This window comes from Tenrec ecaudatus, chromosome 18 (genome assembly GCF_050624435.1).
Source record: "Tenrec ecaudatus isolate mTenEca1 chromosome 18, mTenEca1.hap1, whole genome shotgun sequence".
NCBI classification, from domain to species: Eukaryota; Metazoa; Chordata; class Mammalia; order Afrosoricida; family Tenrecidae; genus Tenrec; species Tenrec ecaudatus.
The window spans coordinates 59,845,015-59,869,500 of NC_134547.1; the positions used below are offsets into that span (position 1 = coordinate 59,845,015).

At 42.3% G+C, this 24,486-nt stretch overlaps 1 protein-coding gene across 2 annotated transcripts in view; it reads left to right on the forward strand.

Moving 5' to 3' along the window:
* Nucleotides 1-8,497: 8,497 nt before the first annotated feature.
* The window catches only part of CYB5B (cytochrome b5 type B), a 41,271-nt gene continuing 25,282 nt past the window's right edge, over nucleotides 8,498-24,486 (forward strand). Inside the window, exon 1 of one of the 2 annotated variants that reach the window (XM_075537455.1) lies at nucleotides 8,498-8,775. In XM_075537455.1, the coding sequence (XP_075393570.1) occupies nucleotides 8,614-8,775 (162 nt within the window). In that variant the 5' untranslated portion in view covers nucleotides 8,498-8,613. The remainder of the gene's footprint in view (nucleotides 8,776-24,486) is intronic. The other variant, XM_075537454.1, reaches the window with a different exon arrangement.

The window sequence follows — 24,486 nt, forward strand, 5'->3', positions numbered from 1 at the left end:
CAACTTGTCTGGATCAAGTTTGCAGGTTAGATGTTAAGCTGGAGGCTCTTCCTGAACTATGTATGCAGCTGCTGGAGCCAACAGACCAGGCAGCAGGAAGATGAAGCAAGGAAACTACATATCAGACCAGTGGCCGGCCAAATCAATGAATCCAAGGATAGCAGGATTTGATGACTCATAGGATTGGTAGGCAATAACTCCCAGGGGCAGTAGGCAAAATGGTGGGCCACAGGCTCAAGAACTAGAGATGGATGCAAAAGATGTGCGATCCAGACCCGCAAGAAAAGTGAAATTCAGGAGTTAGTGATGGTGTTGAAGGAAGAAGTTCAAGCTGCAGTGAACGCATTGGTAGAAAACAAGTCTCCAGAAATTGATGGAATACCAATTGAAATGTTTCAACAAACTGATGAAGCACTGGTGACACTCATCTGTGCCAGGGATTTTGAAAGACAGCTACTTGAGCAACTGACTGGAAGAGATCTATGTACCCATTCCAAAGAAAGATGACCCAACAGAATGCTCGAATTATAGGACTGATACCCATGCAAGTAAAATTTTTCTGCTGAACATCACCCAACAATGGATACAGTAGTACACTGCTAAGGGGTTACCAGAGGTTCAGGCCAGATTCAGAGGAGGATGTGGAACAAGAGATAAAATTGTTGATGTCAGACAGATCTTGACTCAGTGCAGATAATACCAGAAAGATGTTTGTGTTTTATTGACAAGTAAACATCTTTCTAGGATTTGCCAAGGTATTTGACTGTGTGGATCATAATAAACTATGGATAGCCTTGAGTATGAGAATTTCAGAACACTACATTGTGTTCATTCAGATCTTGTACATGGATCAAGAAGCAGTTGTGCAAACAAAAGAAAGGGATACTACATGGTTACAATCAGGAAAGGTGTGCATCAGGGTTATGTCTTCCTACCATACTTCTTAAATCTGAGTGCTGAGAAAATCATCAGAGAAGCTGGGCTACATGCAGAATGTGGCATCAGGATTGGAAGAAGGCTTATTAACAATCTTCAATATGAAGATCACACAACCTTGCTTGCTGACAGTGAGGAGGACTTTTACCATTTGCTGATGAAGATCAAGGATTGCAACCTTCAGTATGGATTGTGATTCGGTGTAAAGAATATCAAAATCCTCACAACTGGACCAATAGGTAGCATCATGATAAATGAAGAAAGATTGGAATTGTCAAGGATTTTATCTTGCTTGGATTCATAATCAATGCTCTTGGAAGCAGCAGTCAAGAGATCAAACATCAGAGAGGGTGGGGGAGGGGGAAAATGAGCTGATACCAAGGGCTCAAGTAGAAAGAAAATGTTTTGAAAATGATGCTGGCAACATATGTACAAATTTTCTTGACATAATAGATGTATGTATCGATTGTGATAAGAACTATAAGAGCCCCAAATAAAATGATTTTAGAAAAAGAAAAAGAGATCAAACATCACATTGCATTGGGTAAATTTGTAGCACAAAACCTCCTGACAGTGTTTGCAAGCAGGGATGTTATTTTGAAGAATAAGGTGTGTCTGACCCAAACCCTCGCATTTCAGTTGCCTCGTATGCATGTTATTTTAGGCTGGGTTGACTAGAGAAATAAATTCCAATGACATATATGTGTAAGAAGTAATTATATATCAGGAAAACATCACAGCCCAGTCCAGATCAAGTCCATTAGTCCCTTTTGAGACTCACAAAGCCACATGCAAGAACATCACCTGCCAGTGGGTACGAAGTCCCGTGGATCCAATGGCACAGCTCTTCCCAGGTCTGGCAGGTCTCCGAGTGACTTGATGGCAGGAAGGTGAAGCAGAGAGCGTGTGGCCTGCCTCCAGGGAGTAAGAAGAGGTGGACCTTGAAAAGTCATTTATCTGGGTTACCCTCCAGTCAAGTTGTGACCTGATTGGCAAGGCTCCTATGGGAGCCATGGTTGGCACAAAAAACCTATCACACATGGGAAAGTTGGACAAAATGGATTGATGCATTTGAAGTACAGTGTTTGCAAAGAATGTTAAAAATGTTAAATGTTAAAAATACCAGGGACAAACAAGCCTGTCTTTGGAGCACAGCCCATGTCCTCCTTAGATTCCAAGGATGGCAAGACTTAATCTTACATTCTTTGGACTTGTTATCAGGACAGACCAGTCCATGGAGAAAGACGTCATGCTTGGTGTAATGGAGGGACAGCGAAATAGAGGAAGGCCCACAAGGAGATGGATTGACACAGTAGCTGCAACCATGGGGTTGAGCAGAGATACAGTTGTGAGGATGGGGCAGGACCGGACCGGGCAGTGTTTCTTCTGCTGTGCATAATAGGGCTGCTATGGGTCAGAAGAGACTCGATGGCACCTCACAACATGACCCGGACAACTGCTTGGCTCACAGCAGATCCCATCACAAGGTCAAGTCCATTGTTAGATCACATTCTGAAGGAAGCCTCAACTGCCAAACCATTCAGAATCATGGCCCAGCCAAGATGATACAAAACCTACCTGTCACAAGTGGCAACAATGGACTTGATTATGCCAACTCTGAGGCAGGCAAGACGGGGCACTATTGCATTCTGTTATCCACAGGATGGCTGTGATTTGGAACTGAATTGATAGCACCTACCAACAATGACAATGCATGGCATGGCATAGATAATGTTATCAACAGCACCCCAAACCCAAATAGCAGATGACCGAGACCTCCTAGAAATTAGCCAATGTGCACGTGAAAATATTTCACCAACCCAGGACAAAGTTCAGGAGGGTTGGGAAAGGTGGAATGAAAACCAGAAACACAGGAAAGAAATGGGATAGGTGATGTTACATTAAGGGGGTTGCAGTCAATGAGATGAACAAAATGCATATGAATTATTGAATGTAAAGCTGGCGAAATGCTCTGTAAGCCTTCCCCCAGTTTACAATAAAAGTTAAAAAAAAAAAGGCAATTTCACCAAAAGAATAAAAGGAGGAAAAAAAAGAATAAAAGGAGAATATATTGATGGGGGGTGGGTGGGTGTTTGGTAATGGCATATTGGACAAGGAACTTATCTCTATAATTGATAGAAAACTTCAATAAAAAGACAACCTAATTTAAAAATGGGCAGAAGACACGAACAGACACTTTACCAAAGAGGGTATTCTGGCAGTCAACAAACATGAAGAAATGCCATTGGTGGAATGCAAATCAAAACCACAATGAGGTATCATCTGATACTAGCCTTAATAGCAAAGTTAAAAAAAGAAAGAAAGAAAGAAAGAAACATCACCTGTTGGTCAGGGTATGCTGGTACACTGACTGTGGTAAACAAAATTAGGCTTCCTTAAGAAGTTGAACATAGAAATACCATATGACCCAGCAATCCCACTGTTAGGGTAAGTAAGAGTTGTGACATGGATAGATGCACACTGATGTTCATGAAAGGACTATTCACAGTAGCAAAAAGATGGAACCTAAATGCTTGTCAGTGGAAGAGTGGATAAAGACATGGTGCACACACACTGGACTACTATGCGCCATTAAAGAATAAGGATGATCTCACATAGCATGGGTGAACCAGGAAGACGATATGCTGAGTGAGTAAATCACAAAAGGATAAGTACTCTATGAGAGCACTGCTATACAAAATTAAGAAAAGGTTTTCACACTAACAAGCATTCCATTCTTTGATGGTTAACAGTGGTAGGAAAGGAAGAGAGGGTAAATCACTAACCAGGAGGTAGACGAATATTAACTTGGGGGAAGGGGAAGCAAAAACAAAAAACTTAATACAATTCCTGGAATGTGGTCAATGCTTAATGAATATGGGTCAGCGGCAGGGGTGGTAATCGCCACAGCAATAACAGTGCAGAAGCGGTGTTGATAGCAAACACAAGTTGCAGTAGCAGTATGTAGACTTCCGTAAATAATTGTTTATTATTTTGTAGCCCCAGCTGTCGGAGTAAACCGGCCTCTGACAGCCAAGGCTCCCTAGGAGCAATTGGATGGTTACAAGATATGAAATTGATAGTCAAGTCATCAGAGATAGGAGAGATGAAAGAGAGTGAAATAAAGGCGTCAGACACATTTAAGGTAGCATGCTCACCTCCAGGATGGCCATGATCTCAGCAGCCAGTAGAGAGAGAAAGTATATTTGCGATCACAGCTTATATACACTTAGCAAGCACCACATCCATCACAGGAAGGGGCTCTAAGTAGGCATTTGCTTCACAGGAAGGGGATGAGCTAGGGGTGTATACGCAATAGGAAGAGGAGGAGCTGGGGGTACACATGTGACAAGATGGGTGGATCCTAGATTCAAGATGGCAGCCTAACTTTGGTCCTCCTTGAGTTGGTTTGACCTTGTCTCTAGGCTCTCCAGGGAAACAATCTAGTCCTTATCAGCCGGGAGAGGGCCCCACCTAAGGTGGGACAGACAATAGGGTTTGACTGCACTAGATGGCTGATGCCCTCAGGGAGATAGAAACCCCCCCTGCCCCCCCCCTATGCAGCTGACCTTCCATGCCCTAGCAAGCAGTGTCCTAGACTGGGCATACTATATGGGGGGGGGGGACCTTTCTGTATCCCACACCCTGTCCCCAACACCTAGCTGATACAGGTAGTTGCAGTTGGAGGTATTCAATAAAGAACTTCTGGAAAAAGCTACAGGGACTTCAAAAAGCTTGTGGAAAAATAGAACTTAAAAAATAAAGGAACTTAGGTAGTCTAGCGAAGGGCTGGGACATCCATTAACACTTGTCCAGAGGGCCAAGCTACGGAAACAAAGGAGTGACACACTATGCATGCTCAGAGATTCAGGTTTCCCCCCCCCCCACCCCCCGCTGGTAGCATGGGTGGGCTCTGCACCTGGATTGGCCCACCTAAGCCAGGTGAATTAAATTCAGCCAATGGGGTCGATCAGGGGTCGTCTGCCACGCCTCCCCACGGAAGCATTGAAAAGGCAGGAGCCTTGAGTGGACAGGGGGACTTTGCATGCAGCTTCCAGGCAGACTGCACGTTGGGGAGGAGCCCCGCGGGTGCCTGTGTAAACCTGCGACTGCTTCTAATGCTCATAAAACTCACTTGGGTCACAAACCAAGCTTGGTGTGAATTCTTTCTCACGTGGAGCCAAGGACCCAGGTATATCCTCTGAGAGATCTAACAGAACTATTCCATGAATTTTTCTGAACACTGCTCTTAGTTTATAATGCCTTCCTTCCTCCTGAGGAGCTTGGACAATCCCCTCCAGAATTATTCCTGCCTTTTCCTAGAAAATCGATGCAAGATTGTGAGTTCCTGGTTGTATGTCAATTTTATCCAAATACTCTCCTTTGTAATAAGAAATAAAGACATCATAAACAAGTGGAGTTTATCCAGATCTGGAAAGTGTTGAAAATATATTTTGTTATAAACTTGTATATTTTTTTCCTTGACTTTCTCCACCCTTGCCAGAATTAAATTTTCCCACAAATTTCATCTTCCCTCCCTTACTGTCCTCCCTACTTGGTCACCTACAAAGTCTGTTCTCTTTGATCTGCAAATCTCTGGGTTTTAATAGTAATAGTATATATACATATATATGTATATATATACCTTGACCAAAGGACAGTCTTGCGTCCTCTTCAAGTGCGCAGCTTCTGGAGGGATGCACATGGAGTGGTGAGGGAGGAAGGGGACACCCGCCTAGCCAGATCAGCCAGATCAACCCTGGCGATCAATGGGGTGACAGATGTAGCAGCCAGATCGCCCTCCCATCCAACAATAATAGTCTTATGGAATATGTGTCCTTTTGTGATGGACTAACTTCACTCAGGATAATGCTCTCCAGGTCTATCCGTGTTCACGAGGCATTTCGTGGTTTCATCATTGATTTTTAATTATGCAGAGTATTTCATTGTTTGCATGTACCAAAGTTGGTTTTTTCTTTCAATTTTAAAACACTTTCTTTATTCTTGTATTCATTAATAAATATTGGCTCTTCATTTCCCCTGGCCTCCCCTGAAATAAGTCTAAGAAGCCATTGTTCTAGTTGTTGTCTCTATAGATTCGCCAATCCTGTGTTGCATATAAAAATAATCATACTAAAGCAACAACAGTCAAAAACAAAGAACAACAAGTACCAAAGCTTCTTTATCCATTCTTCTACTAATGGGCTTTGGGGCTGTTACCAACTTCTTGCAACTGGGAATAGTGCTATGATGAACATGGGAGTGCATGTATGGTAGGCTTTTTTAGGGTATATACCAAGCAGCTGGCTCTTAGGGGGTTTCTATTCTCAGTTGTTTGAGGTAACACCATATTTCTTTCCATAATGATTGTAAGGAGACTGATGTTTCTTTGGTCCATTAGTCCATTGGAAAAAATGCCAACATGTTTTGTTCTTTTTAAAATTTTTCTGATATGTCCTAGTGGGGTGACATAGTATGGCAGTGGTTTTTGATTTGCATTTGCAAGTTACACATTGGGCTGCTAACTGCAAGGTCAGCAGTTCAAACCCATCAGCTACTCCATAGGAGAAACATTACGCTTTCTGTTCCCATATAGTTTTATAGCCTCAGCATCCTCCCAAGGGCAGTTCCTTTTGTCCTATGGGGTTGCATGAGTTGGAATCAATTCAATGGCAATGAGTTTTGTCAGAATGACTAATGACAATGAACATCTTTTCTTTTTTTTTAAATGAACGTCTTTTCACATGCTTACTCTAAATATCTTTATTGTAAGTCTGCGGTACTTTATATTCTTCTTTGGTAAAATGCTATTTAACTTCTTTCCCTACTTTTTGTGTGTTCTGGATATTATACCTTGATCAGAGATATAGTTCCCATATGTTTTCTTCCATACTATTCACTTTCTCAGTAAAATTCTTTAATGTACAATTCTTTAATTCTCTGAACTTTCATATTTTCTAACTATCATATGCATATGAAGTAATTGAAAAAACTCTTGCTTTCTTCTGGCTCACCTTAGTACTTACAGTGACATCTTTTATTGTAAAGAGGTAAATAAATCACTTTATTGGGGGCTCTTACAGCTCTTATAACAATCCATCCATCCATTGTGCCATGCACAATTGTATATAAGTTGCCATCATCACCTTCACAAAATTTTCTTTGTGCTTGAGCCCTTGGTATCAGCTGATTACCACACACACACCCTCCTCCCGGTAATTTTATATATTCATCTTTTACACTGACAGGTTATTTAATTTGACTGCTGCTTCCATGGGCCTTAATTGTTGATTTAAGAGGAATGAAATGTTTGAGAATTTCTTCAGCGTATCACTCATGTTTTTGAGACTAACCAGAAACCATACCACTATACCTGACAAATGTGTTTGCTGTAATGGGATCATAAGGAGTAATCCACTGCACATTAACTAAAGCTGGAATCCTAGAATGCCGGGGCCTCTTCAGATGGGATCAGACGGGCTTGGGGTAACAGCTGAAGTGAATTATATTTTAGTCCATGTAGAAACTAAAAGCACCATCGAATGAATAGATTCCTACTCAGAGCGACCCTAGTTTGCTCCACAGCGTTTTGAAGAGTCAATCTTCATATGCTCAGACAGGCTCTGCCAGAAGCAAGCGACTGATGGGTCCCAGCAGCCGACCTTGCGCTTAGTAGCTCAATGCATAACCCATTAAGACACCAGCACTTAGTAATAATTTCAGAACCACCAAATAAGTTTAAAATGATCCTTAGAAATAGCAGAAATTTGGACTACTCCAACCCAGTCACTGACTTCAGAAGCTCTTAGCTACCTAAAACGACTTCTTGATACTGATTCATGAATCACATGGCTAATCACTTTACTGTGCTCTACGGCCACCTCTCTAAGAGGTAGAGGCTTTGATGCCAATTTCACTCATGAGGAAATGGCCTTAGAAGGATTCGCCAGCTTAGTCTGGAAGGAAGCCAGTGTGTGTCTCAACCTTCCTAATTCCAAGACTCTTGCATACAATTCCTCATGTGGTGGTGACCCCCCCAACCATACAATTATTTTCGTTGCTACTTCATCACTGTCATTTTGCTACGGTTATGCATCGGGGACCCCCAAAGGGGTCGCGACCCCCAGGTTGAAGTTTGAAGTTTAAAGTCAGGCGAGACCCGGACCCTGGCTCCCCAGGTTGGCGATGGGTGGGGATGGGGTTGGGGGCGGGGACGGGGGAAGATGTGGCTTCGTGTGACTAGGGAGGTATTTATGGCAAAGGAACGGGAAGCAGCCTCCTAGTCCTGGCCTCGCAGTCCCGTGAGGCCACGGGGAATGATCCCAGAAGGAAACCTGTCAAAACGTCTCTTGGGTGATTTTCCAAAATCGCACTGTCTGATTGGCAAGGTTGGGGAGGCTGGACAATCCTGACTGGGTATTCGCATGTGGAACCAGCAGGCACGCCGAGGATCTGGCGAGGAGTGGGCGGGCTGTCGAAGCTGGATGCCTCGTCTCATTGGCGAAAAGAAAACGACCCAGGAACTTCTACGCAGCGTGATTGGCTGATTCCAGGACCCCGCCCCTCGGCCCTACGGGACCCCGTTACGGAAGCTGGTGAGGGCTGAGCGCGGCGTGCACCTCCAGGAAGTTAGTAGGTGAAACCCAGGTAGCGGGAAGCGGCGGTACTGCTGCCCTAATGGCGACGGAGAAAGCTAGCAGCAGCGACGGGGAAGGGCCAGAGGTCGAGACCTCGGTCACCTATTACCGGCTGGAGGAGGTGGCGAAGCGCAATTCATCGAAAGAAATATGGCTGGTGATCCACGGGCGAGTCTACGATGTCACCCGCTTTCTCGAAGAGGTGGGGTCTGGGAGGTGGGCGGCCCCTGGGGGTGAGGGGTGGTCGAGCCTGCCCAGGCTTTGAGAAGGGGGTGCCTGAGGGGACTGAGGCCTGGCCAAAGACCCTAGGGCTTTCCTTTCACGATGTTCAGTTTGTAACAGTGACAATACATCCTGCATATCAGATGTTGACATGACGGTTCTTAACAGTAGCAAAATGACAGTGATGAAGTAGCCACGAAAGTACTGTTACGGTTGGGGGGTCACTGCCACATGAGGAACTGTATGCAAGGGGCGCGGCGTGAGGAAGGTGGAGAACCACTGCTATATAGGGTGGCTGTGAGTTGGCAGTGAATGTAGTTTTGGTATGTTCATAACCTTGTAGGATCTTACTAATCTTGGAGTTAACCCCTTGGAGTCCCTGAGTGGAGCAAATGGTTCATGTTTTCAGCTGCTAACCCAAAGGTGGTTGGCTCAACTTCCTCCACAGGCACCTTGGAAGACCTGGCAATTGACTTCCTAAAATTAGCAACTGGAAACCTGGAAAGCAGAGTTCTCCTGGGTACACATGTTGTGTAACTGACTTGATGACAGCTGGGGGTTGGTGGGTTTTTTTTTTTGGTTGTTTATTTCTTGCATTATACCTGTTAAAATAGACAGGGGCTTTAAAGTGTTTTTGGGAAACTTTTAAATCCATTTGAATTTTTTTGAAGCCCCCCCCCCCTCTTATATGACCTTATTGTAACCGAGAAACAATTCATTTCAATTTGTCCCCCATCCCCAGGCTAATCCACTGATAAATGCTTGATTAATTTGGATACTGGGGAGGGAGAATCACAGCACCTTGATTTGGAATTTCTTTCATAGCATTTAAAATGGAATGCTTTCCAAGAAGGAAACTATTGTTAGTAAATCTTCAGAGTGGCAGTTAGGATGAGTTAGGGACATCTTTAATTTGTAGCACGTGGTATTTTTAAGTTTTTAAGAGTGTTTTTCCATTCTTTCATTTAATTCTCAAAATGACTAGGTAGGAGAGAACCTTCTTTGCGGTAGTAACAAGTTCTGGGAAGTTCTGGTTATACATTTGATGAGTGGTCAAGACTGGTTTAGATAAATCCTTTGGCTTTTCTTGTTTACCTAGCGTTACTTCCAAATTCTAGTTTTAAGCTATGTTCTCTGGTGTTTGCCTCAGATGTTTCCATTGGGTGATAGCATATGAAAGCTTCACATAATGGGTAGGCACTCACATTTTTTTCATCTGTGGTTTCATTTTCCATACTTTCTTCTTGACTGATTCAGAACAGAAAGTGAGTTTGGAAGGAATCCTCAGCGCTTGGGGAGCACATTCATGCATTCCCACGTTGTGACTGCTCACACACTCCTCCACGTTCTGTTAGCAGTCCTGTCGTCTCTAGTCTTTTTGCTCATTGTCTTTATTCATTTCTCTGCTCACTCGTTCAACTATAGTGTCAGGAGCCCTGGTGGGGTAGTGGTGACACGTTGGGCTGCTAACACGTTGGCCATTCAAAACCACCAGCCGCACTGTGGGAGAAGGACCAGGCCTTCTACTCCATAGCAAGTGACAATCTCAGAAACCCACAGGGGCAGTTCTACCCTGTAGGGTTCTACCCTATAGGGTCACAATGAGTTGCAATAGACTTGATGGCAGTGAGTTTGAATTTTGAATGCCAGATACTGTTCTAGATGTGAGAGTGAAGTCCAACATTTACTTATGATAGATCTAATGGAGATTACAGGCTCATGGAGGGGGACAATAAGCAGAACAAACAATGACCATGCCAGGTGGTGGTAAGTACTAGGGAGAATCTGGAAAGAGCACTGTGGAATGTGTGGGAAAGTAAGTAGCAATGAAGGATGAAAGTTTAGACAGGTGGCCTTGTTAAGAAGCTGATTAAAGGGTGGAAGGCTATTCGGGAGAAGAACAGCCCTGGAGCTCTGTGTTCGGAGCATAACTGGTGTGTTTGAGGAACAGTGAGAGGCCAGTGTGCCTGCACAGTAGTAGGTGGGTATATATGATCAAGGCTTGAGGACTTGGACTTGCTCTGAGGCAGAAAACTTTTGGCCAGAGGAGTGACATCCTGTGACTGCATGATTTAATAGATCATGCTGATTGCATTGTTGAGAAGAGACTAAAGTAGAGCAAGGGCAGAATGGAGACCGGTTTAGAAGCTGGATTGTGGCTTAGCCCAGGAAGATGCCAATGTGGGAGGTGGTTAGTGAGAAGTGCCAGGTTCTTACTGGGCTGTGATGACAGAGCTGATAGGATTGCACGATGCACTGGATTTGGAAAGTGAAAGAAAAGGGAGCTAAAGATTTTGGTCTGTGGGCCCAAAAGAATAGTCGCTCGCTATGAGATGAGATGAGGCAGATTTTTTAAAATCGTTTTATTAGGGGCTCATACAACTCTTATCACAATCTATACATACATCAGTTGTGTAAAGCACATCTGTCTATTCATTGCCCTCATCATTCTCAAAACATTTGCTCTCCACTTAAGACCCTGGCATCAGGTCCTCATTTTTCCCTTTCCTCCCCGCTCCCCTTCCCTCAAGCCTTTGATAATTTATAATTTATTATTTTGTCTGACGTCTCCCTTCACCCGCTTTTCTGTTGTCCATCCCCCAGGGAGGAGGTCACATGTAGATCCTTGTAATCGGTTCCCTCTTTCCAACCCACTCTCCCTCTAACTTCCCAGTATTGCCACTCACACTACTGGGCCTGAAGGGATCATCCGCCCTGAATTCCCTGTGTTTCCAGTTCCTATCTGTACCAGTGTACATCCTCTGGTCTAACCATACTTGCAAGAATTCGGTCATGATTGCGTGTGTGGGAGGAAGCATTTAGGAACTAGAGGAAAGTTGTATTTTCATCGACCTTGACTGGCTCGTCTCTGCAAGGGGATCTCCAGTGGCTGACAAATGGGATTTGATTATTCACTCTGCACTACCCCCTCATTCACTATGGTAAGATTTTTTTTTCTGATGATGCACCTGATCCCTTTGACATCTCGTGATCGCACAGGCTGGTGTGCTTCTTCCATGTGGACTTTGTTGCTTCCGAGCTAGATGGCCACTTGTTTAGTGACATGAGGCAGATTTACATCAGTTTTCAACCCTCACTTTCCACTGAAATCACTTTGGGGTGATTATATGTTATAATATTATATATCACATATAATAATATAGTATTATATTATATATAATATATTTATAATATAATATAACAATATTATCACAATATATAATATTATATAATATATGACATATAATATAAGTTAATAGAATCTATTTATATATAATCATTTATATATAATCATTTTATTGGGGGCTTGTACAGTGCTTATCACAATCCATAACACATCCATTGTGTCAAGCACATTTGTACTTATGTTGCTATCATCATTTTCAAAACATTTTCTTTCTACTTGATCCCTTGGTATCAGCTCCTCATTTTTTCCCTCCTTACCCCACCTTCCCTCCCTCATGAACCCTGATACTGTAAATTAGTTTTTCATGCCTTACACTGACCAATGTTTCCCTTAGCCCACTTTTCTGTTGTCTGTCCCCCAAGGAGGGAGTTACGTAGATCATTGTTATCGGTACCCCTTTTCTCCCTCCTGGTATTGCTGCTCTCATTATTGGTCCTGAGGGGTTTATCTGTCCTGGATTCCCTGTTTACAGCATGTACTTACATGCTGTGGTCTAGCCGGATTTGTAAGGTAGAATTGGGGTCATGATAGTGGGGGGGGCATTAAAGAACTAGAGGGAAGTTGTATGTTTCATTGGTGCTATACTACACCCTGACTGGCTCATCACTTCCTTTGTGACTCTTCTGTAAGGGCATGTCCAATTGTCTACAGATGGGCTTTGGATCTCCACTCCATACTCCCCATAATTCACATTGATAAGATTTTGTTCTGGGTCTTCGATACCTAATACCTGATCCCATTGACATCTCATGATCACGCAGGCTGGTATGCTTCTTCCATGTGGACTCTGTTGCTTCTCAGCTACATGGCTGCTTTTGTATCTTCAAACATTTAAGACCCCAGACACTATATCTTGTGATAGCCGGGTACCATCATTTTTCTTCACCACATTTGCTTATGCACACATTTGTCTTCAGTGATCATGTCAGGAAGCTGAGCATCACGGAATGCCAGGTTATTGGAACAAAATGTTCTTGCATTGAGGGAGTACTTGAGTAGAGGCCCAATGTCCATTTGATACTTTGATACTTAACATAAATATATGTACATAGATCTATTTCCCTATATTTATATATAAATATATTTACATATGTGAATGCCTGTATTTACAGCTCTACTAAAATGTCCTTTGCCGCCTAGTTCTTTTCTTTTACTTTCCTCTTGTCCCACTGTCATGTTCAGCCTTCATTCAGGTATCAGTAATTCCTCTTGGTTACATTGCCCTTGATCAACCCCTACCAGGTATCCTATACCCTCCTTACCATTGATTTTAGATCACTTATTGTTTCCTTGTCCCTGAGTTGGTTGACACCCCCCTGCCTTTCCCCTGCGCCCCCCTCTCCCATGTCCACCAGGAACCGTTGGTCCCCTTGTTTTCTGCTCTGGTTTTTTTATCCCGCCTATCTTTTCTAGATAGACATGCAGAGACAATAATTAGCACAAAAATAAGAGCAAAACAAAGCAACAACAACAACAACAACAAATAATAATAACAAAAGGACCAAGGACAAAAAAAGAAAAGCCTATATGTAGTTCCAGGTCTGTTTGTTGACCTTTAGGAATGTTTCCTGGTCGAGTCTGATGGGGAGCCATGCCCTGGTCCCAAAGTCTATTTCTTATGTCCCCGGGGACTTCATTGCTTTGCTCCCCTTGCAGCTTTCTTGCACACCTTTAGTGTTTTGCCCCAGTTTGGTGGGGTCAGATTGGGCACAATCCACACTCGCTGTCTCCATTGTTGTCCTTCGTAGCACTGTGGGTTGGTGAGGGACGTCATGTCTCATGGTGGGGCTGGCCCAATGGTCCTCTCCGTGCATTGGCTGCTCTAAGCAGGAATACCGTCCTCTGGGCTGGGCTAGTATGTGTTCCACTCTCTCTCCTTCCCTCTTCGATTGCTGCTGTGTGCTCTGATACAGAGCATATTAATTTTTTGTTCAACAGTTTGGATACATTTTGTTTCGTAACATTATTTGCAATTCCTTCAACATGACAGCACTCATCCTGTTTTGACCCTGGGCTCCCACAGTACCGGTTCATTTGTTTGTGTTCTTGTTCACTTAACAGGCCTGCCCTTCGTTTGGCCACAAGGTGATCCCTAGGAAGTGTTCCACCCCAGGTTTATAGGACCATTGTCCCAAGTATTCTGCTAGTCACTAAGAGATCAGTGAGCCTGGTCTTTTTTAGGATTTTGGGCTTTGTTCTGCATTTTTCTTCCGTTTTGTCTAGGAGCTGAGGTAGTGGTAGAAGACCCTGGTGCTTCTCGTCTGAGGGTAGTGGAGGCTGTTCCAGTAGATGCTAGGACTCTCTCTTGCAGTGTTTAGGTTTTTATCCCTTCTTTCGTCGCGATAGAGAAAGACCAATAGTTGCGTCATGGAGGGCTGCCTGCTAGTTTGAAGGCCCAGTAGCTACTCACCCTCGGACTGTGTAGACCATTGTCTTGTGAACTGTATTATGTCAAGACTGAGGTCCTACGCCCCAAAACCCAGTTCAGAAGTTTTTAAACTTGCCTCACTTACTAATACATGTATATATTTTCACCACATAGGGACAAATACCTATATTGAAATATCCTTTGCCAAACTTTTGATCACCTTTCCCTTTACCCAAATTGATTCCCTCTGCTTCTCTTTCCTTCCCTGACAACCATCCTTTCTCTATGTTTATCTTCCCTTGACTTAAAAAAAAATTATTTTATTGGGGGCTCTTATCACAATACATACATACATCCATTGTGTCAAGCCCATTTGTGTTTGTTGCCATCATCATTTTCAAAACATTTCTTTCTACTTGAGCCCTTGGTATCAGCTCCTCATTTTCCCTGCTCCTTCCCCCTTAACTTTTAATAATAGTGATTTCAAACAATATTTGCCCTTCTACAATGGACTTATTTTACTTGGCTTAATGTTCTCCAGATTCATCTGTTACAGTTTTATTGTGTATCCCTCCACCATGTATCCCTGTATCACTGTACAATGTATCATATGCGGGGACTTCAGAAAGTTAATGAAAAGCTTCATTATCTTTTAATTCCATTTTTTCCCTTGGATATCTTGAATTCCCTTCTTATAACCGAATGATCTTTCCCCTAAAAGATTAAATTTGCACTTCTCAAAACTGTGCTATTAGCTTAATTTATTGAGCTCTTGAATGAAAAACCCCAAACCATACATCATTGTCTTTCAACTACTTAGTGATAGTTTGGAAAAAATCATGAAAATGACTATTTTGACAAAAGGCCAATGCCAGTGAGTTGATTCCATAGCTTAACGACCCTGGGGAATATTTTTGAGGAGTTAAACTCTATGGGACCAGCTAGTCTCCTCTGTCCTGAGCCCCTGATTGGTGTGAACCACTGACTTGGCAGTTAGCAGTCCAGTGCTTATCCAAGGAGGGTTTGTGGACCTTCATTCCAGTTAATTTTTTGTGTGGCTGTACTTGATTGCAGGGCAAAATTATTTCCTTCTTTGTGTCACAAATATAAAAATGTAAGTCTTTGACTTGAAGTATAAGTGAACAATTCTGAAAAGAGCAAATTCACGTAATTTTTCTTTATATCTCAAAGATTTACATATACATATATTTTAATCATTTTATTGGGGGCTTATACAGCTCTTAACCACAATCCATCCATCCATCCATTGTGTCAAGTACATTTGTTCATATGTTACCATCATCATTTTCAAAACATTTTCTTTCTGCTTGAGCCCTTGGTATCAGCTCCTCATTTATCCCTCCCTCCTCCCCTTTCCTCATGAACCCTTGATATATTTATAAATTATTAGTTTTTAATGTCTTACACTGACCGATGTCTCCCTTCACCTACTTTTCTGTTGTCTGTCCCCATGGGAGGGGGTTATATGTAGATCCTTGTGATCAGCTTCCCTTTTCTCCCCCCACCTTTCCCTTCCCCTCCTAGTGTTGCTACTCTCATTATTGGTCCTGAGGGGTTTATCTGTCTTAGAATCCCTGTGTTTCCAGCTCTGATCTGTACCTGTGTACATACTTTCGTCTAGCCGAATTTGTAAGGTAGAATTGTGGGCATATATTTTTTAATGAACTTTAGCATAAATAGAAATATTACATTAGGAGCTGGCTCAATAAAATACCCAAACCTATTGCCATTGAGTCATTTCTCACTCAGCCACCTTATGTCAAAGGCTGTAAATCTTTATGGGAGTAGGTAGCCCAGCTTTCTTCCCTGGAGTGACTGGTAGGTTTGAACCACTGACCTTGTAGTTAGCCTTCCAGTGCTTACCTATGTGTAGGATAACATTTTGTTCATTCAGTAAGCTTTCAACAAATATTTGTTAAGTGCAGTACTATTTCATGTGTAAGCACAGTAATAGTATAATGGTAGGATTTTCTTATTCTTTGCACAGACCCAGGTTCAGTTCCCAACCAGTGCACCCCCAGCTCAGTCACAATGCATTTGTCAGTGCATTGTCAGGTTTTTAAGTTGCTGTGATGGGGATCAGCTCTCAGCAGAGCTTCCAGACTTGAGACTAGCAAGAAAGACCTGGCAGTCTACTTTAGAAAATTTGCCAGTGAAAGCCCTATATGCCACAGTGGTCTGATTCCTTTGTATATAAACTCACCAACTTGATGGCAGGGTAACTTACTAGATGCTGTAAGGCTCCATGAGAGGATGACTTTTAATTGGACTGATGAGGATGGATGAGCGTTTTGGAAGAGAAGAAAATATTCCAACAGCATTTTCAGGCTCAAACCAGACCTACGTTAAGAGGACCCAAAGAAGCTGTGGCTATAACATAGTGACCACAGGGGGAGAGTAGCCAAAGAGCAAGGCCAGGACCAGATTATGGAAGGCTTAGACGGTACTTTGAAATTCTTCTTAAGGGTAATGAAAACCACCGAAGTGTTTCAGGATTATGAAACAGCTCAATCGATTACTTTTGCTGAAGAGTAAAGAATAAGTTGGTATGAAAAGTAGTACAGATGGGAAGAAAGTAAAACTCTTCCCCTTCCCTTCTCTCCAATCCCAGAATTAATTGATTGACGAATTGACCCTTCAACAGCTTTTGTCTATATCAACATATACACATTTGCACAAATATATGCATACATAATGTAGAATCCCTTAGGATGCATCAAGACTGAAGAAGAATCAAGGCTTCCTGAGGAGGTAGTAGGAAATCCTCAAATGTGTGGCCAGTGAGTCAGAAATGAGCAGGTCCTAGGGATCCTATCTTGTATCTGACGTCTGCAATTTTGTACAGACGTGGCTGTTTGAAGGACTTTGCCCTTTCATCTCTGAGATATGACCTTGCTCTCTGTGAAGGCCAGAGGAAGAAGCATTGCATGTACTTTTGGTAATGGAACAGAATGGAGTTGAATTGGAGCAGAATCAAATAGTTAAATTGCAGTTGGTCATTACATTTGGTATCAGAAGTGGGATTGGATCAGTTAATCCAGACAGGTAGCAGCTTCCTGTTGATAAACATTGGATTGTTAGCAATATTTTACAATTTTTTCCTTTAATTACTGATTAAAGAAGATAAATGTAGTGTACTTAAAATAAATTCTAGGTAGTTGAGATCTGCTTCTGGTAGAAATGTAGGAATGAGATCTGTTCCTAACTGGGTCTCCTAAGTCTAAGTGGAGTTTGTAGGCAGAGTCGAAATAGTATTGCCCTAGTAAAGGTCGTGGTGCCCTGCTCATAGATGGACGCTGACCTACCGCTCTGCGTACATGTGGCTCTCCAAGGTCCTGCCAGCAATGCCTCCTGAAAGGGCTCACTGGTCTTCTGCGTCCTGTTCCAGAGCTTTGACCTATTGTTTTATTAGTTCAGTTACTGTGATAGATCACTTCAGTAATAAAAATTTGGATCTGTTTCCTTTTTGTCTTGTTGCCCATGTCAGAACCAGTTTGAACAGTTCAAAGCGCTGCTTATAAGAAAAGTAGCAATAGTCAGCTAGTCAGGCAGTCTTCACCCAAGGACTGCGTGTATCTATAGATTTTAAACAGACAATTCGATGAGTTGAAATTACTCATTAGCCTCCTGAGTTCAATGAGTTTTCATGGATATCTCAACTGTGTGATCATCACCATAATCAAGATGTAGAACATTTCTGCCACTGTTGTGCCTTTACAGCCACTGGTTGGATTTCTAACATTATAGATGATTTTTTATCTGTTTGAGCAGTATGCACACATGTAGCTACCTGTAATTATTACATCTGTGAGATTCATCAGTTTCGTGTGTGTGTGGATCAGCAATTCATTTCCTTTCACTGGTTTTCACATCATTGTATGAATGTATCAAATTCCTTGTTCACTGACATTTGAGTTGTGTCTAGTCTTGGTGATTGTGAATAAAGCCACATTCCTCTTTTGTGTACAAGTCTTTTGTGTAGACACATGATGACATTCCCCTTGGAGAAATACCTAAGGGTGGCATTGCTGAGTCAGATGTGTGTTTATATTTTAAAGGATGTTCCAGACCTTTTCCCAGAGTAGACCATTTCACAGTCCCACTGTGCAGCCTAGCATTCCATCTTCTCCACAGCCTTGTTGACACATGGTATTGGCCGGGCCTTTACTTTCAGCCTTCTCTGGTGACTGTGCAGTAGTATCTCACTGTGGTGTTAACTTGCAAATCCCTGATGACACATGATGATGAACATCTTTTCATGGGCTTATCAGCAATTCGAAGTCTGCAAGTCTTGCCCATTTTTTGATTGTGTTGTTTGCTTATTACTGAGTTTTAAGCATTCTTTATAGATTCTAGATACAAGTATTTGGCCAAGTATGTGTTGGGAATATTTTCTCCCAGCCTTTAAATTTTTTTTAATCCATCTTTTCTCTTTCTTTTTTTTTAAACATTTTATTAGGGGCTCATACAACTCTTATCACAATCCATATATGTACATACATCAATTGTATAAAGCACATCTGTACATTCTTTGCCCTAATCATTTTCAAAGATTTGCTCTCCATTTAAGCCCTTTGCATCAGGTCCTCTTTTTTTCCCCCCTTCCTCCACATCCCCCCCCCCCTTTTATTTTTTTTAATAGTGTTGTTTGAAGAGCGTTCCAGACCAACTGGAAATTGATGGCTTTGTAAATTGATTACATTCTAAATCCTTTTCCCCAATTTGTTACTCACACATGCGTATCTTGAATTTTCATGTGATTATTCATACTGTTCCCAGAAGGTTAAATGATAGGGGGAGACATGAGTAATGGCTGGGTGCTGGCTTTGAGGCCCAAGTGTCTGGTTCAGTTTCCTATTTCACCACTTGAGAGTTGTATAACCTTGGACAAATAAACTCTGTAAAGGCACTTTTCCCCGTGCAAAATAGAGAGTAGTGCTTGCCTCATTGGATTATTAATTAGTAAGGCCTATAAAGTTGGTGTGGGGTCTGGCATCAAAGGCTCATGAAGTGTTAGTGGTACTTTTTATTTATTATTTATACAATTTAAATGATTTTTTACAGCAGTATCTTTTGATGCTTAGTGATAGGTGTCATGAAAGATTAGAGATCTATGTACAACTAATCGCCATGCAATGTAGAGTGGTCTTGCCTTAAGACTGAAAATACAGGCAATATGGTGCCTACAAAACCTCCTGAAAGCTTCAGCATTTGCCTTATAAAAACATTCTTTATTGGATTTTTCCAAGGTAGATTTAAAGAAAGTGACATTTGATCACCTGTGGACCCCAGGTGACATAGTAGGGTAAGTATAGGGCTGCCTATTGCAAGGTGAACAGTTGAAACCCACCAAGCCATTCCTTGGGTGAAAGATGAGGTTGTCTTTTCACTTAGATTTATCGTTTCAAACCCCTAAGGAGCAGTTCAATACTACCCTATAAAGTCACTGTTAGCATGAACTCACTGCAGTGGTCTAACTATAGAGCTAACATACAGGTAACTAACAAGAACAGTAGTGCCTTTCTTTAAAGATCCAAATGATTAGCCGTAGGGAAGACGAAACATGAGCCTAAACATAATTAACCTCTGTCAGTACCTAGTGCTGATGCTCTGATCAACAAATCAGCTTTCATGTACATATTTATACTTTCCTATGTTCTGGAATACAGGTAGTCCCTCACTTAAGATGGGGTTTTATACCTCTTAGTTGCTCTGACATAAGTTGGATACCTTTAAAACTGTTTTCATTGTTGCCTTTTGTTTTCAGTCTCTATAAATCCAGTGTATTTGCCTTTTCATGCTTGGGAGCATATACACTTACAGGTATATTTCAATGAAGGCATACATATAAAAATTACACATGATAAAAATTTATGTCAATGATGGTAACGAGTTGGGTGACAGCATTTTTGAAAAAAAACCCTTTTATTGGGGACTCTTACAACTCTTGTTACAAACCATACATCAGGTGTATCTGACATATCCATACATATATTCCATCTTTCTTTTCTAGACATTTACTTTCCATTGAGCCCTTAGCCCTCGTGGCCCTTGATAGATTTTAGATTGTTAATTATCCTCAAATCTGGGTGACAGCATTTTGTCATTTGTGGTAATGAATCCATATGTGGATGGTTCTGTGTCATATAGAATTTCCCTGGGACTGGAGATGGCATTTAGTCAGAAGATCAGTAATGACCTTTTTTCTTGATGTATACTTGCAGTCATATTTCACTGCTTCCTGACATCGATGTTTTCAACCACCTGAAGACCCTGATTTAGTGTAGAGAAAATTAGTTAGTCCTTTCACGATGAAAAATTTTAATAACTTTCTTATATGATTCTCTCTTCATTATTTCTTTCCTATTTGAAACCTGTTATATTCTGTTCTACCCACTCCCCTTCTTCATGTTCCATGAGCTGTTCCTTATCAACAACATGAAGTTCAGAGTTTAGCATTCTTTCTGTATGGATGATTTTCCCATCCAATTAGCATGCATGGCCTGGAGCATGTTCACATGACTCAGCAATTTTCTCCATATCCCCTGTGTGTGTTTTCCTTTGATTCCCTCCCAGGAAGATGCAGTGTTCCAGATACACAGATGGTGTGTTCTGTCATAACTTGAATGCAGGCACTGCAAATGAGTTCCATTCCTGTCTTTAATTTCTATATATATATGGAATCAAGTAGGATTTGTATCCAATATCTGTTAGTCAAACAGCTAACTGCAATGGTTCAAACCTACCAGCCACTCCTAGACAGAAAGATAAGACTGTCTGCTCCTGAGAAGTCATTGACTGAGCAATCTACCCTGTCCAAAAAGGTTGCTATGAGTTGGAATTGACTCCAAGGCAGTGGGTTTGGATATAATTGTAATATATTCCGACTGCTGTTAAGTTGATTGCACCTCAGAGCAGCCTCATACAGTTTTTGAGGCTGCAAGTCTTTTTGAGGGCAGATAGCCTCAACTTTCTCTCAAAGCTACAAGTAAGTTTGAACTGCTGACCTTGCATTTAGCAGTATATAACTTACTGAAACTTAATGCCATTGAGTCAATTCTGACTTCTAGTGACTCTATAAGAGAAAGTAGAACTGCCCTTGGAGGTTGCTGAGTCTGTAACTCACGTGGAGTGGCTGGTGACTTTGAACTGCTGACCTTGTGGTTAGCAGCCAAACACATAAGACACTACACCACCAGGGCACCTCCAGCAGTATATAGTATACCTTTTTATGCATAAGAACATTAAAGAAACATTTCCAGGTAGACAAAAAAATACAGCAATAATAAATAATAAAGCGTGCAAGGGCTCACCTGAGTCATGACTTCTGGAGCCAGGTCTGAGCAGAGGGGACAAGTAATGTAATCTTATGAATTTATATAATCTGGGCCACCCAGGCCACACTAAGCACATATGTAACAGGAAGGGATTGTACAGTAGGCATTTGTATAACAGGAGGAGGTATACACGCAATAGAAAGGGGAGGCACTAGAGCAGCGGTTCTCAACCTGTGGGTCGAATGACCTTTTCACAGGGGTCGCCCGATTAATAACAGTAGCAAAATTAGTTATGAAGTAGTGATAAAAATAATTTTATGAAAAAAAATAATGTTATGGTTGGGGGTCACCAGAACATGAGGGACTGTATTAAAAGGTCACAGCATTAGGAAGGTTGAAAACCGCTGCACTAAGTAACACATTGGGCGAACTTTAGAATCAAGATGGCAGCCTGACCATGGTCACCCCTGAGTTGGCTTGACCTTAAGTGTCTTTCTTTAATCTCTCCTTCAGAGGAACAATCTGTTATCCTTATCAGAAGGAAGTGGATTCTACATAGGGTGGGACAGACTGTAGGGTCTGATGGCCTTAGATGGCTGATAATCTTAAGTGTATGTGGTCAGTGACCATGGGTTTGAAAACAGCACCTTAAATTGGCATTATTATGGGAGTAATAACTTTTACTTAGGAGAATGAGTGGGACACATCGCCAACCCAGGAACGTGAAGGCTTCCTCCACGGGATCCTTGGCCTCCCAGACTCCTTAACGTACGAATGTTGAGAGTTCGTCCGCACACACTCTTCCCCGTTGTTTCCCACACAGCAGCAACAGTGTTTTGGTGTGTGTTGAACAGTAATGCATGAGCAGTGGTAAGGACCGTTGCACGTTGCTGCAGGCATAGGCAGAGGAACTCCCTGGCCCCTGGATGACCTGTGACAGGCTTGTATTCAGACTCATAGTGTCCTTTGGTGGAAGTGGGGAGGTTCTCCTCACTCTCACACAGACTCTTCCTCCCCACTGTCCCCCGATAGCTGGCTCTGGCTGCACAGGGCATGGCTGAGGTAGGGCTGGGGCCTGGGATCCAGGTCAGGGTCCATGGTTGCTGTGTCACTCAACTAGACAGTGCCCAAGTGGCACCTGGCTGGGTGGTTTTGTGGGAAACCCAGCTTGAGTCTGCAGCCTCCCAGGCTGGCTCAGGGCAGTGGTGGAGGTACTGTACTGCTGCCGCCCCCTCCTGTGTGCGCCTGTCACAGCCATGCCTCCTAGGAGTGGGTCAAGGTGGACACCGAATTATCTAGGGCCAGGTGGTTGCTGGGAACTGCTGCAAACTCTGAGACAAGTCTGAGAGGTGAGGCAGGAAGCCACGTGGCCTTTGCTCACATGGTCTCTGGATTTATGTTTAATAAAGACGTTCGCAGTTTGTTTCTTAACCACCCGCAGAAGATAATTTGGACATTCAAACCTGTGGACGGCTTACAAATGCTTTGTTGTATTTGGAAGACAGCCATGAATCAGGCTGCCATGCCTCCTGTTTTTGTAGAACTTGCAATATAATGGTGGAAAACTCCAGACTAAAATAAAGCAAAACCCACTGCCATTGAGTTGATTTCAACTAGTGACCCTATGAGTTTCTCAGACTATCAATATACATAGGAGCAGACAGCCTCCTCTTTCTCTCAAGTAGCTACTGGTGGGTTTGAACTAGTGACCTTGCAGTTAGCAGTACAGTGCTTACTGGACCATGCCACAAGGACACATTAGTGGAAGAAGATAGACAGTAAATATGGAATTTCAGTTGTGATGAACACAATGAATATACTTGTCTTAGTTCTCTAGTATTGCCATAGCAAATATATATATATATATATTTTTAACAATTTATTAGGGGCTCATACAATTCTTATCACAGTTCATACATATACATACATCAATTGTATAAAGCACATCTGTACATTCTTTGCCCTAATCATTTTTTTTCTCCTCTTTTCTTTTACATTTTATTAGGGACTCATACAACTCTTATCACAATCCATACATATACAAACATCAATTGTATAAAGCACATCCATACATTCCCTGCCCCAATCATTCTCAAAGCATTTGCTCTCCACTTAAGCCCTTTGCATCAGGTCCTCTTTTTTTCCCCCTCCCTCCGCAAAAATATCTTAAGTGGAGAGCTCTAGTGAATATAATTTCATTTTTTGACAGTTTTAGAGACTAGAAATCTGCCAGCTCTAAGAAACAGTCCTTTCATGTAGGAGCCCTGGTGACATAGCGGTTACACATTGGGTTGCTTACCACAAGATCAGCAGTTTGAAGCCACCGGCCTCTAGCTTCCCAGGAGAAAGACAAGACTTTCTACTCCATAGAAACTCAGGGAAGTTCTACCCTGACCTATAGGGTTGCTGTGAGTTGGAATGACTCAGTGACAGCAAGTTTGGTTTGCTTTCGTCTTACTTAGTATTTGTAGCCTCAGAGACTTGGAGGCATTCTTGGGGGCTTGTGGTTCCTTACACGATCAGTCTTCACGTCTGTGTATCTGCTCATTTTATAAGACACCTGCAGAAGGGATTAGTTTTGGGATCCACCCTACTCTAGCATGACTTGAGCAACATAATAAGAAAATCCCTTTTCCAAAAAGCGTCATAGATGTAGGAGTTAAGGGGTTCAGCACATCTTTTTGATGTATGCAGCTTAATTTGTAACAGTGTTTAATTCGTCACAGTGTTTAAGGACACTCCACAGCGGTGGGACTTACACTCGGAGGGGCAGCTGTCAGATATCTTTGGATCTGTACACCTGAGCTGCAGACCCTGGCCCTTAGTGACTTTGCCAAG